This window comes from Hemibagrus wyckioides, linkage group LG08 (assembly GCF_019097595.1).
Source record: "Hemibagrus wyckioides isolate EC202008001 linkage group LG08, SWU_Hwy_1.0, whole genome shotgun sequence".
In the NCBI taxonomy this organism is placed as follows: Eukaryota; Metazoa; Chordata; class Actinopteri; order Siluriformes; family Bagridae; genus Hemibagrus; species Hemibagrus wyckioides.
In genome coordinates, this window is record NC_080717.1 from 26851876 (window position 1) to 26869940 (window position 18065).

At 40.8% G+C, this 18065-nt stretch overlaps 1 protein-coding gene across 4 annotated transcripts in view; it reads right to left on the bottom strand.

Moving 5' to 3' along the window:
• The window catches only part of tead1a (TEA domain family member 1a), a 52859-nt gene that overhangs the window by 17709 nt on the left and 17085 nt on the right, over positions 1-18065 (bottom strand). For all 4 annotated transcript variants that reach the window (XM_058396784.1, XM_058396785.1, XM_058396786.1 and 1 more), the window contains one exon: positions 14284-14537. In XM_058396784.1, coding sequence (XP_058252767.1) covers positions 14284-14485 — 202 coding nt within the window. In that variant the 5' untranslated portion in view covers positions 14486-14537. The remainder of the gene's footprint in view (positions 1-14283; positions 14538-18065) is intronic.

Sequence of the window (18065 nt, forward strand, 5' to 3'; positions counted from 1 at the left end):
ACTCTCTCACACACACACACACACTCATACTCAATCTCTCTCTCTCTCACACACACACACACACACACACTCACACACACTCACACTCAATCTCTGTCTGTCTCTCTCTCTCTCACACACACTCACATACACACTCATACTCAATCTCTCTATCTCGCTCTCTCTTACACACACACACACACACACACATGCTCAATCTCTGTCTGTCTCTCTCTCTCTCACACACACACACACACACACATAATCTCTCTCTCTCTCACACTCAATCTCTCTCTCTCACACACACACATCCATGGACACAACCTCTCTCACACACAAAATCTCATTGTCTCACACACTCTCTCACTCTCTCTCTCTCACACACACACACTCATACTCAATCTCTCTCTCTCTCTTACACACACACTCACATACACACTCAATCTCTCTCTCTCACACACACACACATAATCTCTCTCTCTCTCACACTCAATCTCTCTCTCTCACACACACACATCCATGGACAACCTCTCTCACACACAAAATCTCATTGTCTCACACACTCTCTCACTCTCTCTCTCTCACACACACACACTCATACTCAACCTCTCTCTCTCTCTTACACACACACTCACATACACACTCAATCTCTGTCTGTCTCTCTCTCTCACACACACACACACACAATCTCTCTCTCTCACACTCAATCTCTCTCTCTCTCTCTCACACTCAATCTCTCTCTCTCTCACACTCAATCTCTCTCTCTCACACACACATCCATGCACACAACCTCTCACTCACACACAAAATCTCATTGTCTCACACTCTCTCTCTCTCTCTCTCTCTCTCTCTCACACACACACTCATACTCAATCTTTCTCTCTCTCTCTCTTACACATACACACACACACTCACATACACACTCACACTCACATACATCTCGGTCTGTCTCTCTCTCATCTCTCTTTCACACACCCACACACACACACACCCACACACACACACTCCCTCACTTTCAGCAGCAATTTCTCATCACCTATCTCCATAATGGTATGAATTTGAGAAGTGGGAGGAAACCGGAGAACCCGGATGGAACCCAGATGGAGACGAGGACACGTGACTGTACAGAAAGAGGGTGAGACTCTGGAGCTGTGACACAGCTCAACCTCACTTCCTCACAATATACTGCATAATCTTTCATAAAGAGCTAATGAAAACTTTTAATCAAGAGCTGAAAAAGAGAGAGATCATAATCTCAGGAACAATCATGAACTAAGAGCCTGCTATGACTCCTGCTGATCTTCTCTCGTCTCTCCACGACGGATTGAACTGCAGTGTGCTGAAATAAAGCCAGCGTGTGTTTCCACTAGGCCTCATTTACACACACTGCAAATATTTCCGGCCTTTATTCTGCCATTTCAACTTTCCTTTCCCTCATTAATTTCCGGCTGGGGACGTTTTCCTAATTTCTATTTACAGACTTCATCAAGCCAGTCCTGATCTCCGCAATTGCACACGAATCCCGAATAACCGCACGTCTTAAACAAATCTCAGATCATCTAGTCTACGAGCAGAAACCCTGCGAAGTTTCGGGAAAAGGGATAAAATCTTGTCGGTTAAAAATCCGACCCGAGGATATGCCGACAATATCTACCTGTTGATGCGGCGTGTAAACAGTCCCGCTGAGAGAAAGTTTTAAATGCCACATGGTTTTAAAGTAAAGGTCAAAATCTAAAAGCAGATGGTGGTGTGAACAATCCCCCAGCTAACGTCTCCACTCCCACTGCAGGTGTTTCCCTCCGAGCGGGACTGAGGGGTGCGGCCTGCTATCCCCCTGCCAGATAAAGCCCTTTATATACACACACACACATACACACACACACAGCAAGTTTTGCATCTGATTAGTGCTAAGCAGCTGTCCTTTGTGAAGGCTGGAGCCAGTAACATGATGACTCCCCTCCGTCCGCGGGCCACGTTTATAAGGCCAGATGGCACGAAACCGTGAAGGAAAAGTCCACAGTGCTCCAGAGAAATCCGAAAATCCCAAACTGATCGATACACACGCTTTCTAACAAACACATTGGAGCAATCCGGGCACCACTGGCAACACTTAAAATAAATAAATAAATATAATATAATAATAATAATTTAAAAAGGCTATTAAGACGCAGGATTTACACAAATAAAAAATAAATAAAAAGTCATTTAGATCTTACACAGCATTTATACTCATTTATGCAGATAAATAAATTAATTAATTAATTAATGGATTAATAAAATTAATTTAATTAATAATTTAATAAATAAGTTGTTCAGACTATACAGCATTGATGCAGATAAATAAATAAATAAATTTTAAAATGTTTATATTTTACACAGATAAATAAAAATAAAAAAATAAATTTTAAAAGGTTGTTCAGATTTTACGCAGCATTTACACTATACTACACAGGCAAATATTTGTTTGCAAGTGAAAAAAAAACAATAAATCATCGAGCTAGCTAGTTGCGATGGAGGGCGGAGCCTAGTTTTAATTCCTCGGCTCATTCCTACATTGCGGCATCTCCTGCAATGCCTAACTCTGAGGATGCAAATGTGTGAGAGCGGCAAATGCAACTGGGATGGAAAAGTCCTCAGTGTTCGCACACTAAAAAATAAATAAATAAATACGCACACTTTCTAACCAACACATCCTTGGACAATTAACTTGGACACCACTGGCACCAATAAATAAATAAATGAATAAATTTAAAAATAAGCAAATTATAAAGACATATAGTTAAGACGGGGGTGGAGCCTATTTTTAATTGGCTGCTATAAATTCCTCAGCTCGTTCTAACATCGTGGGCTCTTCTATGACTGCAGATTTTTATTTTAAGAAGTGAGATAAATCGAGACAAAAACAAAGACTATAGAGCTAGATTGTGACACGACTACAAAACAGAGAAAAAGCAGGAGTGACTGAAAGCGGGGGAACTGAGTGAGGTAACAGAACAGATGTGAGTGACCAGTGGGGACATGTGATGTAGACATGTGACCTGCGGGGGCTGATGGGTAACATAGTTCAACGTCGATTCCAGCATCACCGTGCCAAAAAAGTTCTCTACAAACCTTGTCCAATAAAAAAAAAAGAAAAAAAAAAAAGACTTTTTAATACAGGGGGAGTTTTATGATGAAAGATTTTATTAGTGAAGTCAAATCACTTCGATTGTGCTCCAACTTAAAAAAATTAAAAGCTTTAGGGTTCACATTATAATATTCAATTCAATGCTTTTTTTTTTAAATCTATGCACCTAAACTAATATTTCCATGTGATATTTGACAATCCATTACAAAATGTCTTCCTGTTTACTATATAAGCTTACAACACTGGGTATAGGGTACAGAGCTAATAATAATAATAATAATAATAATAATAATAATAATAATGTTTCCTTAGTGCCTTGAGGAGCACTGTTTAAGATTCTGCCTAAAAAAATTATAGAAAGCTAGGGTTTCAGAAATACTGCAGAAATACTGAAATATTTATACCCTTTTTTAAACAATAAATAAATAAATAAAATAAAATGAGGTACTAAAATTATTATTATTTTTTTTTAATTTTAACAGTTATTTTTAATAATTAGGAAACATATTTGGATTTGGTTGTTCGACAAACAACTAAAAATGGAATTGAATTAAATAGATTTGCTATATATATATATTTGTGCAATTATTTAACATAATATTTGAAAAGAGTCAAATCTGACTCAACCCCACTGAACTCCTTTGGGATGAACTGGACCTGGAGCTTCCTCAACATCCTGACATCAGAGTCTGATCTCACTAATGCTCTTGTAGCTGAATGAAATCCACACAAATCCCCACAGCCATGATCCAACATCTAGTGGAAATCCTTCCCAGAAGAGAAGAAAAGAATGGAGCTGATTATATAACAGGAAATGGAGAACAAGCACACAAGTGTGATGGCTGTTGTATTATATATTATCTCCTTATTGGACAGTGGTAGCTCAAGTGGTTAAGGCTCTGAGGGTTCAAGCCCCAGAACTGCCAAGCTGCCACCGTTGGGCCCTTGAGCAAGGCCCCCAACCCACCCCCATGCTCCAGTGGTGCTGCATCATGACTGACCCTTGCTCTGACCTCCAAGGATGGGATATGTGAAGAAAGAATTTCACTGTGCAGTAATGTATATGTTACAAATAAAGGCTTATTTGGACATTAGAACATTCTACTCTAAAGTTAAAGCCTAGATTATTAGTGTTATTGGTTAACAAACTGCAAATAAATTAAAAATAGATAGCTTTAGTTTTGTGGTCCTTCAATGTCTCAGAAACATGACCTGGGCAGAATAGACAGTGAATTAGAAACTGCATCAGCGAGAGAACAGAAAAACCCTAAAGCACGAGTGGACAACCTCTCCCCCCTAAAAAAAAAAACAAAAAAGTCCCATGCTTTGTCTCCTAGAAAATCTCATGAAAAACAGATGACATACGTTAAGTAAGTGTCTCTCATCTAGTCAGAGAGCCAGCGTTAATACAGACCCAAATGAGTACATAAATACCCCGCTCAGGGGGATCCTAATTATCCTCCCTATCTGCTGTCTGAATGAAAGATTCAAAGATTCAAGATTCAAAGCAGGTGAAGGAGGACGTTGCTTGTTTAGGATGGAGACATCACACATGACCACATGACCCGAACGCTACGTCTGGAGTCGTGATCTGGAATAAGAGCAATCAGGCTCTCTTCCTCACATTGCGTGCTCAGAGGAAAGATCGCACCAGCTGGCTGGAAATCACGGCGGAAAATCCGAACAAGACCGCTCTGTCCGACGTGGGCGACTGTGGGCTTGTAATGGAAGAACGAATGGCTGAAGATTACAAGAGTCCAGAAAGTGAATACTATTTAAGAAAGGGGATTTAAAACCTCCTCCATGTTTCATCCCGAAGCTTAACGTAACCTGGATATGGAATGGGATCATTGATAATGCATGTTGTGTTTACAAGATCGTTCGCATGATGTTAAGAGGCTTCTATGGACATCTAAGGAAAAAAAAAGAAAACAGGTTATTAAAAGGAATTAAGGCTGAAGTGACAGCCGGGTGTTTTGCGAGTCAGTGACACGTAATAAAGACAAAGCTGTTTGAGATATTAGTTTCGATTTTACTCAGCAGCCTGTAGGCAGACGTCCACATCCAGCTGTCGGTAGGCGTGAAGAGGAGGCGCCTCAGATCACCTCGACCTTCTGTTATTACTGTACTGCTGATCAGACACGGAGATAGAGAGGAGTTTAGTAAAGTCACAAGTGGTGAAGTTGCAGCAGCACTGCTCAGCCACCTCCTCTGTGTGTGTATATACATATATATAAAGACTTTTATTAAATCAGTCAAAGAGATCTGACTTTTCTATTAGAAAGAAAATCCTCAGTGCAGATAAATTTCCAGAATTATGTGATAGATAGTGAAAGATGCCGCACGGCCCACATAAGGAAATTCTGCAGTTCATCTGCAATAATGCTGGCCACCAGAGATAAATATTTCGACAGCTTTAGAAGCGACAAAAATCCCACGTTTGTAAAAGACAGCTGGCAACAAAGTGTCAAAAAAACATTCGTTAATAAAATCCGAAGGGTGTGAAATCCACCAATGGGAAGATAGCATAGAGTCACACTATAGCTTCAAAACACTGCAGCTGAAACATGGAAATGGATAGAAAAAAGATTTCCAGAGCTCCTGGTGATGTGATTGTATGTGTGTGTGTATATATATATATATATATATATATATATATATATATATATATATATATATATATATATATATATATATATACACACATATACACACACACACACACACACACACACACACATACAAATATATACTTATATAAACTTTACTAGCACTAAAATTGAAAAGAAAAAAAAAATACACCTAAATATATAAAATAACATTTTAAAAAAAATATTTTTTTCAAAAAAAGGCCACAAATAAATATATCAGAATTTTTGAAGACATTTCTGTGATACAAGAAAAAAAATAGCATAATAAAAAATCTAAAATATATAATAATAAAAATACTAATAAAATAGCGTATTATTACTAATCAAATATTTAATACATGCACGTATCTATATAATTTATTTATTATAAATAAGAAATGATCATCTAGATAGTGATGACATCGTTACTCATCCATCCAATGCTAAACTGCAGCTTCTAGAGTTTTCACTGAAAAATAAATAAATAAACAAAATCAATAAATCCTCTTGTTGCCATGTCAGGTCTAAACATCTGGCTAAAAACATCCGTCTCCAAACACCTCGACCTGGATCTCATCTGCTTCTGGCTGTTAGGAAAGAGACTTTTTCCAAAAGTGACAGGTCTTTTGGCGTCATGGCTCACTTCCTGAAACATGGAAACGGATAGAAAAAAGACCTCCAGAGCTCAAGGTGATTGTGTTTATTAAAATGAATCTTAATTCAAATCAATCTTTATATGTATGTATGTATATATATATATATATAAAGATTGTATATATGTTATATAAATTAAGATTAATTTTAATTAAGATTCATATATATGAGAGATATGACTAAATAAATATAGCTAAATTTTTGAAGACATTTCTGTGATACCATCAGCATCCTACCCATCACGTATAGGTTTGCGTACAAAATAATAGCAATATATTAGTAATGCTTGCTTTTAGTAATCAAATATTTAATACATGTATGTATCTATACCATTTATTTTGTTACATTATAAATAAAATAGACTTTTTTTAAAAAAAATGTAATTTACCTATTTGAAATATTCTTTTAAATACATTTTTAATTTTATTCTTTTTCATGTTTAGCTTTTAATTTAATTTTAATTACATTTAATCTTTATTTATTTATTTGTTTATTTATTTACTACTGAGGGGAAAACGAGGGAAAATTTTGTTTTAAATTACAATTTTTTTTTTTTCGGCAATCTTCGTACTACTCCATTTATAATTATCTATAAAAAATACATATATGGCATCTTGGAATTTATCACAATGTCACTGTTTTAAAAAGTGAAACTGAAAGATTAATTCATGAATTAAAACAGCGATAGGCAACCTGTGTATCTTGTTTATACACGGCACCGTGTCCTTTTCTCCACAAGAAACCCGACATTCGGAGGACGTCCAGATTCACAAAAGATCTCTAGGAGAGTAAAAAAAAAAAAAAAAACATTCAAAAAAATAAATACAGCAAAAGAAAAAAAAAACCCTGGCCTCCTGCCTGACCCCATTTTCTATAACACAAAGAAAGCAAACTCCAGGCACCGTATGTAAGACCACACAGATATACTGAATATACATAGGGGCTGACAGTGATGGCTTCGAAGCCCCCTTTTTTTTAAAAAAGTGAAGACTTCTTCAACTTTAGAGAAACAGCGGTCTCCGGGGGCACAATGCGCCGCTCATCAAAAAGCAATTCAGTAAAGCACTTTCTCCCATTCTGTCCTGCCCAGTGAGACTCCTGCTTTAATTCAGCGCTTCAAATAAAAAAGGGAAAAAAAGAAAACAAAAAAACCCAGCGCATTTTCCTGCCAGAGAAAAAAGAAACTTCTTTAATCTTAAAAAATGCCCTATTTACCCCGTCTTCAGAAAGAGGGACAGAAGTCTGCTGTTTGATCTGTGGAATGGAAAAAGAATTTTCTGTCTGTGTTTAGAAAACCTGACGGAATAAAATCTCAAGTGCGCGGTGATGAAGACGGAGATGAAGGTCGGGAATAATAATAAAGGGTCTCGTGTGTGTATGCTTGATGGTCAGAGAGCCTCAGGTGTACAGTAGTGGATTAAATGATGTCAGCGTTTTGTTTTTTTCCAGGATCTGGGCAAGTTTTCCAGATGGACTTCACTAATCAGCTCCTGATTTATGACGAGGTTCATGTTCTCATCCTGAGTCCCCCTGCTCAAGTTTATTGTGACCGCTAAAATCCTCCAGGGTTTGAACTCACACACTGCTGCCAGACTTTTTTTTCCCACCCTATATCCATTTGACACAATCAGATAAGAGTCGCTTCTCCAAGGATCTCTGAGAGCCTGGGATTCCTGAATCTGCTCTCCTTCTGGCTTCATTCTTCATCACACATCCTCTCAGACCCCGATTCCTTAGATGGTGTTCCTAAGATGGTGTTCCTCACAGAGTGTTCTTAAGAAAGTGTTCCTCACACGCCGTTCCTCTCAGAGTGTTCCTCACATGCCATTTCTTTTAGTGTTCCTCACACACCGTTTCTCTCAGTGTTCCTCACACGCTGTTTCTCTCAGTGTTCCTTACACAGTGTTCCTCACACAGCGTTTCTTTAAAGTGTTCCTCACTTGGAGTTCCTTACAGTGTTCCTCACGGTACTCCTCACAATATTCCTTATAATGTTCCTCAGTGTTCTTCATGCAGTTCCTCACAGTATTTTACTCAGTATTCCTCACAACGTTCCTCACCGTGTTGCTCATTGCAGTCCATGTGAGAAAGCGAGAGAGATTTCGATTCATTGCACTAAATCTTTTCTTATTGATTCCAAGATGCTCTGGTCTGGGGGATTTTAGGATGGATATTGATGGAACTCTGGGTCTCTCCGATGCGATTCTGAAGAGAAACATCGCTCAGCTCCGACCTCACCGACTCTTATCCGCACTTTCAGAATTGATCATCTAGATAGCGATGATGTCGTTACTCATCCATCTTAATGCTAAAGAACTGCAGCTTCTAGAGTTTTTACTGAAGAATAAATAAATAAAATAAATAAATCCTCTCGTTGCCAGGTCAGGGCTAAACATCTGACTAAAACATCTGTCTCCACACACCTCGACCTGGATCTCATCTGCTTCTGGCTGTTAGGAAAGAGACTTTTTCCAAAAGTGACAGGTCTTTTGGCGTCATGGCTCACTTCCTGTTCGGATTTTTACAACATTCCTTCCATTTTATTCTTAAAAACCCAGAACTTGCTGTTTTGACATTATCCTGTTGTTGTATGTTTATGTAGCACCAGGTCCTGGAGAAACGTTGTTTCATTTCACTATGTACTGCGCCAGCTATATGTGGTTGAAATGACAATAAAATCTTCTTGAATCTTGAATCTGATGTGAGCGCATTTATAACAGGAGAGGTTCAGAGAAAAATGCTATTTAAATCTGATTGGAATTCTCTAATGTGATTCAGAGAGAGAGAGAGAGAGAGAGAGAGAGAGGAGAGAGAGAGCGAGAGAGAAGGGGGGGGGGATGGGGGACCAGAGCGAGAGAGGAGAGAGTACAAGAGAGAGAGAGAGAGAAGGAAGAGGGGAGAGGGGGAGAGAGAGAGAGAACAATTTCCCAGCAATACCATAGTGATATTGTCTGTAACTGCTGTCTACTCCTTTTTCAGTGCTATTTTTTTACTTTTTCTCTACAAAAACGACATTTTTTCTGTACAGATTTCCAGCAACAATTTTCTAAAAATTTATTTTATATATAATTTATTGTAAAAAATAAACATTCATTTATTTAATTTTAAGTATTTAATTTTAATAAAAATCTTTAAAAATATATATATATATAATGTTTAAAATTCATTTTTAGAAAATTATCACGGGAAATCTCAACAGAAAAAAGAGAAAAATCAGTAGAGAAAAATCCTTTAAAACTATTATCTATTTTAAAAGCTAATAGGTTAATTGTAGGCATAAAAAAATTAACAATTAATATTAACATTTAGAAATAGTTAATTATTACAAAATAATATATATTATTATATTATAATAATAATAATAATAATATTATTACAAATTAACATTAAATTGGCTGCTTCTAGTCGGCTTGTAATTATTGAAAAAAAATTAAAATTAAAAATTTTAAAAATTAAAATGATTTAATCTATAATATATAATCTATGATTCATATTGTGCTGTAATTTAGGAAAATATTGATATTATCTGATCCTATCACTCAGCGCTAGCAGACGCTCCACATGAACAGATTATTAAAGTTTATACTCTTTGATGTGGTGAAGTTTTCTCTCAGGAGATGTTTACTGAACATTTACAGAAGGAGTCTCCAGTGTCAGTGCATTGTTTCAGTCACACACAAAGCTGTAACTTGAGGAAAGTTCAGGAAAATCTTCAGGAAAGAGGAAGAGTTCAAGGAAGAAAATAGTGCAGCACGTTACAGAGGAAAAGATTGCTTATAGCCACTTTAATGTGACCCGAATACAGGAAATACTCAAAGTCTGCAACTCTAAACGGATATTTAAAAAAATAAATAAATAATTGCTGACAAATTATTGGGGTAAAAGAGGAATAAAACATTATTAATAAAAATAAACGACTGGGAGCTTAAACTGCTGACTCAGAATCAGTTCCAGCGCATAGTTTTTTTGTATCTTTAAGATTTCTGATAACCTGATAATCAGCTAGACTTCATCTCTGTGAATCTCCATTATGCTCCAGTTCCACCTCCACTTCCAGCTCCCATAAAGCTGCAGACGGAGTGCGGCTGACCTCTGAGCAGCGATCCCAGAGAGTTCCTTACAGACTCGGATGCGGCTCGGTCGAGGCTCCTCTGAGGGCGAATCAGTTCTTGAGTGGAAGATTAAATCAGTCCTTTATCAGCCTCGGTAGGAGACTGTCAAATCTAATTAAAGCGTGCGCTCTCTCTGCCCGGGTTAATCACTCACGAAAACAAGACAGCGCTGGTTTCCGATAGTGAGTTCTACAAAAAAAAAAGGAACACGCTCGTCCCTCGACGTGGGCGGAAAAATCCTCCTGACATATGTTCCAGAGTCGAAGACAAAAGACATGCAGGTTACAGGAGTGGAGGAAGGAATGAAGGAAGAAAGCAAGCAAGAAAGCAAGAAAGAAACGAAAGCAAGCAAGAAAGCAAGAAAGAAACGAAAGCAAGCAAGAAAGCAAGAAAGAAAGCAAGAAAGAAACGAAAGCAAGAAAGAAAGCAAGAAACGAAAGCAAGAAAGAAAGCAAGAAAGAAAGCAAGAAAGCAAGAAAGAAACGAAAGCAAGAAAGAAAGCAAGAAACGAAAGCAAGAAAGAAAGCAAGAAAGCAAGCAAGAATGCAAGAAAGAAACAAAAGCAAGAAAGCAAGAAAGAAACAAACAAAGAAAGAAAGACACTTTCTTGGAAGGTGGGAAAGAGCTGTATGGTCAGTGCGTGGTGTGTGTGGGAGTGAGGTGTATGGTCAGTGCGTGGTGTGTGTGGGAGTGAGGTGTATGGTCAGTGTGTGGTGTGTGTGGGAGTGAGGTGTATGGTCAGTGTATGGTGTGTGTGGGAGTGAGGTGTATGGTCAGTGTGTGGTGTGTGGTCAGTATGTGGTGTGTGTGGGAGTGAGGTGTATGGTCAGTGTATGGTGTGTGTGGGAGTGAGGTGCATGGTCAGTGTGTGGTGTGTGGTCAGTATGTGGTGTGTGTGGGAGTGAGGTGTATGGTCAGTGAGTGGTGTGTGTGGGAGAGAGGTGTGTGTGGGAGAGAGGTGTGTGGTCAGTGTGTGGTCAGTGTGTGGTGTGTGTGGGAGTGAGGTGTATGGTCAGTGAGTGGTGTGTGTGGGAGAGAGGTGTGTGTGGGAGAGAGGTGTGTGGTGTGTGGTCAGTGTGTGGTGTGTGTGGTCAGTGTGTGGTGTGTGTGGGAGTGAGGTGTATGGTCAGTGAGTGGTGTGTGTGGGAGAGAGGTGTGTGTGGGAGAGAGGTGTGTGGTGTGTGGTCAGTGTGTGGTGTGTGTGGTCAGTGTGTGGTGTGTGTGGGAGTGAGGTGTATGGTCAGTGTGTGGTGTGTGGTCAGTGTGTGGTGTGTGTGGGAGTGAGGTGTATGGTCAGTGTGTGGTGTGTGTGGGAGTGAGGTGTATGGTCAGTGTGTGGTGTGTGTGGGAGAGGTGTGTGTGGGAGTGAGGTGTGTGGTCAGTGTGTGTGAGTGAGGTGTGTGGTCAGTGAAGGTTCGAGGCTGTGAGGTTCAGGAGCTGGCGTGACTCTGGGCTCGACTCGGTGTCAGGTACACAGAGAGATAAGCTGGGCCCCTCAGGTACACAGAGAGATAAGCCTCAATACAGCAGGGAGTGAAGGGAAAAAACTACACATTGTTTTGAAGTGGGAGCCAGTTGCTATAGCGATGGTTGCTAATTATGCGTATTGAGCAGGAAGGGCACTCAGGAGCGAGAGCTCCACTGTGGAGGAGTAGAAGCACAAACCCGGGCCTTCGCCCAAGACACAGCGCTAAAGGGAACTTTGATATCCCCGGATTAAGATAAGAGGAAGAAGAGGAAAAAAGCGCTTTTAAAAAGAGAGCTGGACATTTTGGAAACTCGTTCACTTTGTTCCTGAAGCTCAATTCATCATCAGGTCAAAAACGCATCCGAGTTTTTTAGGCTTCGGGCTTCGACTCCATCGCTGCAGATTTGTTCTAAAACACACACACCTCGACTTACACACACTTTGATAATTAGCAGACGTCTAGAACCGGATGCGTAAGAAAATAGCAACTTTTCAGAGCTGTGAGTCTTCGGGATATAAACTGTGAACTGCTGTCTTACACTCCAGATGTTTTCTGCACTCGGGTGGAATATTTTAAACTGGTGTAAAAAATAAATAAATAAAAAGTAAAAAAAGAAAGAAAGAAAACACAAAATAACAAAATACACACTGCTTGTGATTCAGGTATCAGAATTTGAGATGCTATTTGACTGTCAGCTTGTTCCGGTGAATGCTGTGACACCAGTCCATCACAGTGCATCATGTGTACACACACACACACACACACACACACACACACACACACACACACACACACACACATACACACACACATACACACACACATACACACACATACACACACACATACACACACACATACACACACATACACACACATACACACACATACACACACACACATTACAGAAAGATCCACAGCTCTACAGATGTGAACATCTTGCTTCCATGAACTTGTAAATGTTGCAGATTCTTACAAAAATCTTATATGTACTGTGTGTGTGTGTGTGTGTGGAGAGAGAGAGAGAGAGAGAGAGAGAGAGATAGCAGTATTCCCTCTTTCCATGACATCATCCGGGTGGGAGATGAGGAGGAGAGAAGGAAGCGCAGCTGCTGTGAGTAGTATGACCATCTGCTCCTCCTCACTAATGGTTCACGCTCACTTTACACAGCACACACACACACACACACACACACCACAACACACAAACACACACCATCGCAGCATAGGCTCTAAACACAACACAGCCCGACAGAGTCACGGCCACTCGAGAGCAGACGCACGCACCGGCTCAGCGCTGATCCGGCATCAGTTTCCCCTTTCATATGCTAAAGAATGCAGTTGTGTGGAAAAAGAAGGGATCTAATCTCCATCAGGAGTCCCTCAGGAGAGAGAGAGAGAGAGAGAGAGAGAGAGAGAGAGAGAAACGACATGTGGGGCCTGGACTTCCTCTGGTTTTTATAAAGACACCGACTCTGTTGCTCTCATCCTGTCTCCCTATTTCTCTCTCTCTCTATCTCTCTTACTCACGCTCTCCCTCTCCTTCTGTCTCTCCTCCATCACTCCTTCCCTCTCAATCATGTTCTTTCTCTCTGTTTATCTCTACTCCTCTTACCCTGACTCTCTCAGTATCTTTCTCTCTCTCTGTCTGCATTTGTCACTCCCTCATCCTCTCTCTCTCTTTCTCACTGCCTCTCTTTCCCTCTCCTCCTACTTTTTTCCTCTCTGTTTATTTGCCTCTCCCTCTCTTTCTCGCACTCTCACACCCTTTCTCTCTCACTCATTCTCACTTTCTCAGTTTCTCCCTCTCTTATCCTCTCCCTCTCTCTCTCTCTCTCTCTCTCTCTCTCTCTATTTCTCTCTACAACTTTCCATCTCATTTCTCAATCTCTGTCCCTCCCTAACTTTCTCCCCCACTGTCTGTCCTGTGCAGGAGGCGTGGCCTCTGTACCCATCAGTTCAAGGGCAGGAGGCGTGGCCTCTGTCCCAGGCAGTCTCAGAGCAGGAGGCGTGCCCTCTGTCCCAGTCAGTCATAGAGTAGGAGGTGTGGCCTCTGTAACAGTCAGTCATAGAGTAGGAGGTGTGGCCTCTGTAACAGTCAGTCCCAGAGCAGGAGGCGTGGCCTCTGTCCCAGTCAGTCATAGAGTAGGAGGTGTGGCCTCTGTAACAGTCAGTCCCATTGCAGGCCACATAATAATAATAATAATAATAATAATAATAATAATAATAATGAATCATTCACAGCCAACCAATGCAGGAACTTTTCCATCAAGCCACGTAAACCACCATAAGGAGGTTAGGTTTAGACTCACCGTACATCTTCCCTTCATCAGAGAGGATGATCTTGCGGCGGCCACAAGGCGGGTAGATGGCCAGTGCCTCCTGGAAGCTCTGCTCGATGTCAGGGCTCCACACGCCCTCCGCGTCATTATCAGTAGGCTTTTCGCTCGAGTCGTTCATCCTCTCCATCTCCTCTCCTCCGCTCTCACTGCCGCTCCAGCTGCCCGTGTCCATCGTGACGCCTGGGACCTGCAGCCGAGTCTGAGCGACGACTGACAGAAAAAACCTGGGAGAAGACGGAAAGAGCCATTTCTGTTGAAGCCTTTACACGCCACAAAAACATGCAAACATATCTATAAAAACAAACAATATGTCGGTGGATACATTCTTATTCCAACAATGCAAGGCTTCAGGATGCAAAAAAAATAATACTAATCAGAAAAAAACTATTCGATGAAGATGGAAACTATCAGGAGCTGGAACACACAAAAGTCCTATTTCAAGCCGAGTAATAATGAAAAACAGGAAAGAGCTCTGACTAAGAGTGAGACAGAGGGAAAGGAGGAACAAGAGAACAGCAGGATACGGAGTCTGGATTCATCATAGTAAAAGCTACTTTTGTCTCTGAAGTAGTGGCCTGTGGAAACACGGATGTGATTAGCAAGTAAGCCTTTTACATGGAAGACCGAATAGATGAGGGGTTAAAAGATCTAGAAATGAAATGGCAATAAAATTAGAAATAAAAATAAGAATATTCAGAGAATGCATTGGGGCTCCAGGTCCAAATCCATGCGTCATGTGTGGGTTGTCGTTTTTCATTCTCCATGTGCCCTTGTTTTTGTATCAGTCCTACCTCTGACTTGTTACCTGATTGTGTTGACCTGTTCTGTGCTAGCGCTTGATTAGCACAACCTTTTGTCTCCATGTTAAGCACAAAGACGTATCATACATTTTTCTTGTCAGGTGTTGCAATTCATGCAATTCCCATTCAACATTTTGAAGTATGTACTTCCTAGCTTTTTTTACCTGATTGTATTCACCTGCTTTGTGTCAGTCCTCGACTAGCACCCCTGTCCTTGTTCATTGCTACAAGTTTCATCCTACATCATCATTGTTGCCAAGTCCCAGCCTTCTTTTTTTTATTGTATTAAAGTGTTGCCTAATTCCACAATCTCCTGGTTCCTGTACCAAACTCTGCTTATGGATCAGACTGCCCGAGTTTTGACCCCTGTTAAAGGGTCTGAGTTTACACACTTGCATCCAGCAACATTCTCATGAGATGTTATATTTTATCCAACCACAGAGCAAGATAATACTTTGACAACAAATGTTCATGGTGCGATGAATCGTAATAACGACCTTATCATCCTTATCATCATATCTCGGCTCTAAAGCAGGAAGAACAGGAAGACTTTAACCGAATGTTCATCCACCTCAATCCTTCAGCTGTCATTTGAAATGAAGTCCTTTTGCTTCTCTTTTCATCTTATTCTCTTATAGTCTTCTGTTTTGGCCAGATCTTAATGTAATCACACTGACAGCCGGAGAGACTCGGCCACCTCTGAAAGGCCATGAAAGGGAAGGAGAAGACGTGTGATGTAAGAGCTGAGGAGTGGCGGCTAATCCAGAACAGCTGCGATCATGCTGGAGAACAGTTCCGCGGTTTGTTCGCAGTGAGAGTGTTGAACGAAAATGTTTTTTTGAATAAATCCTGACATGAATGCCGGGTTTATCCACAGGGCAATCGCAACCCTCTATACGCAGAGGTGCTGCTCCATGTCTTGGTCGCTGTCCAACCTGGAACCGTCGGTATTCTTGAGACACAAAACTACCAGTCATGCTGGTTCTTGGGGGCGGAGTCAATTAGTCACTATGATGTAACTTTAAGGATCTGAATGTGAGATGGATGGATGTTATGGATGAGGGAAGTCCCTGAAAAGATTAGCTGCATAATGAGGGACTCATTTTGAAATCCAGGAGATCTAGGATATTTATTAAGTACACAGTCAATTTGTCCTCTGTAGAACTTTCCTGATGGGCCGTTTAGGGTCCACCTTTTTCCTACTGCTGTAAAATAATTATGGATAACTTCCGGTGGAAGTAGTAGTGAGTGGTTTGACCGGGTTGCCGTGGCGGCAGTAGGGGTAGTTGTAGTTTGTGAATCGTACGTTTTAAAACGATACTGTTTGTTGCTCTGGGAGGGAATATGTTGAAAGATGCTGTTTCTGGCCGTACTTACAACCAGGAGAAACTGCTCCTTGTTCGGGGTGATTACAGTGGATCATTTGGTCCCCATGTTTTTTGCCCCATTTGGCAGAGGTTTTACGTTGGTTGGCCTTCCTGACACAACCCTCCCATTTTATCCGGGCTTGGAAATCGAATCCGGGCCATGGCAATGAGAGCGCGGGATCCTGCCGCTTGACCACCATGAAGCCCAAATCAACAATATAGATAAATATGCTAAATCGTCCTCTGTCCTCTACGTGGAATTCCACATTTACTATGAATGAATGGGATGGGATGGGATGTGGGAGCTTAGCTAAGTGGTTAAGGTGTTGGACTACTGATTAGAACCCGTAACCCTCAATTGCTCAGGTGTATAAAATGTAAGTTGCTCTGGATAAGAGCATCTGCCAAATGACAATTTGAAAGGTTTCATAACTCCTACAATTCGTGTCATGGGGTGCAGGACAGGCGTATTGGGCTCCGGAGTGGGGCAACAAAAAAGCGTTCACACTTCCCTCATGAGATCTTGAGGACGCATCCTGATGAGGCTACAGCCAGCCATGCCCAGGGGTCTCAGAGTGGGAGGGGCTTATTCTCTCTCCCCTGTCAATCAGAGATGTGTATGAGGAAGAGCAATGTCGCATGAGCAGCAGATATTACAGTACACTTTCAATTTCTGTCATTTATGTAAAGTGTACAATCCTAAACATTCCATGCTGATTAATATCTACATTTAAAGGTGAAATCAAGAGTGATCAGTGTGTACGGGCTTTGTTTGTTGACTGGGAAACTTCTGTATGAATTCCACATGGAAATAAACCTTGACATTTACACACATCCTGTTTGAAAAGATGTTTCTCTTTAGAACGTCGAGCTGAAGATCAAATGACGAGCCAAACTGAGAGAGTAAACAGATCCGGCAGGCAAAAAGTGCAGTGCACACGTAAGCTTCCCAGAGCTGAGACACATGTGGACACAAGGTTTACAAAAAAAAATACTACCAATTAAAAATAATATCAAAAAGTCACGCAAGATCAGATCCAACCACCGGCACAAAGCTCTCCAGGGAAAAAGCCAGTGGAAACGGTGAAGCCTTTTGAAGAGCTCCATGTGTTTCCTGTTGAAATTACATGTGTGTGTGTGTACCCAATTTTTCTTTGCTTACTGTATATAATGAATTTGTGAGTGAGTGGGAAACTGTAAGCATGCTCCAAACCGCTAAGCTGAAGCGTGCATCATCTTCCTGACTAGAAGATGAACTCAGACAATAATCACTTCCAGCACACTGCTTTGTGTGTGTGTGTGTGTGTGTGTGTGTGCGTGTGTTGTGGCTTCTCGCCAGGACCCCTAGTGTGATGTGGTGTTTTCCAGCGTATGTGGAATAATCATCCAGATGCGTCAAACGAAAAGAAAGTGTTTCGCCAACAGAAGAAATTTTCCAGAGTGGCTTAAGACGTGTCATTTCGGGGTGTTTATAAACTGCAGAGACGTGAGGAGGCACTCTGCTGTCATCACGGCTCTCGCTTTACACGTTTACAGCGGTAATGAATTCAAAGCGAACGCGATACTCTGTGAGGAAGGCTGGAGT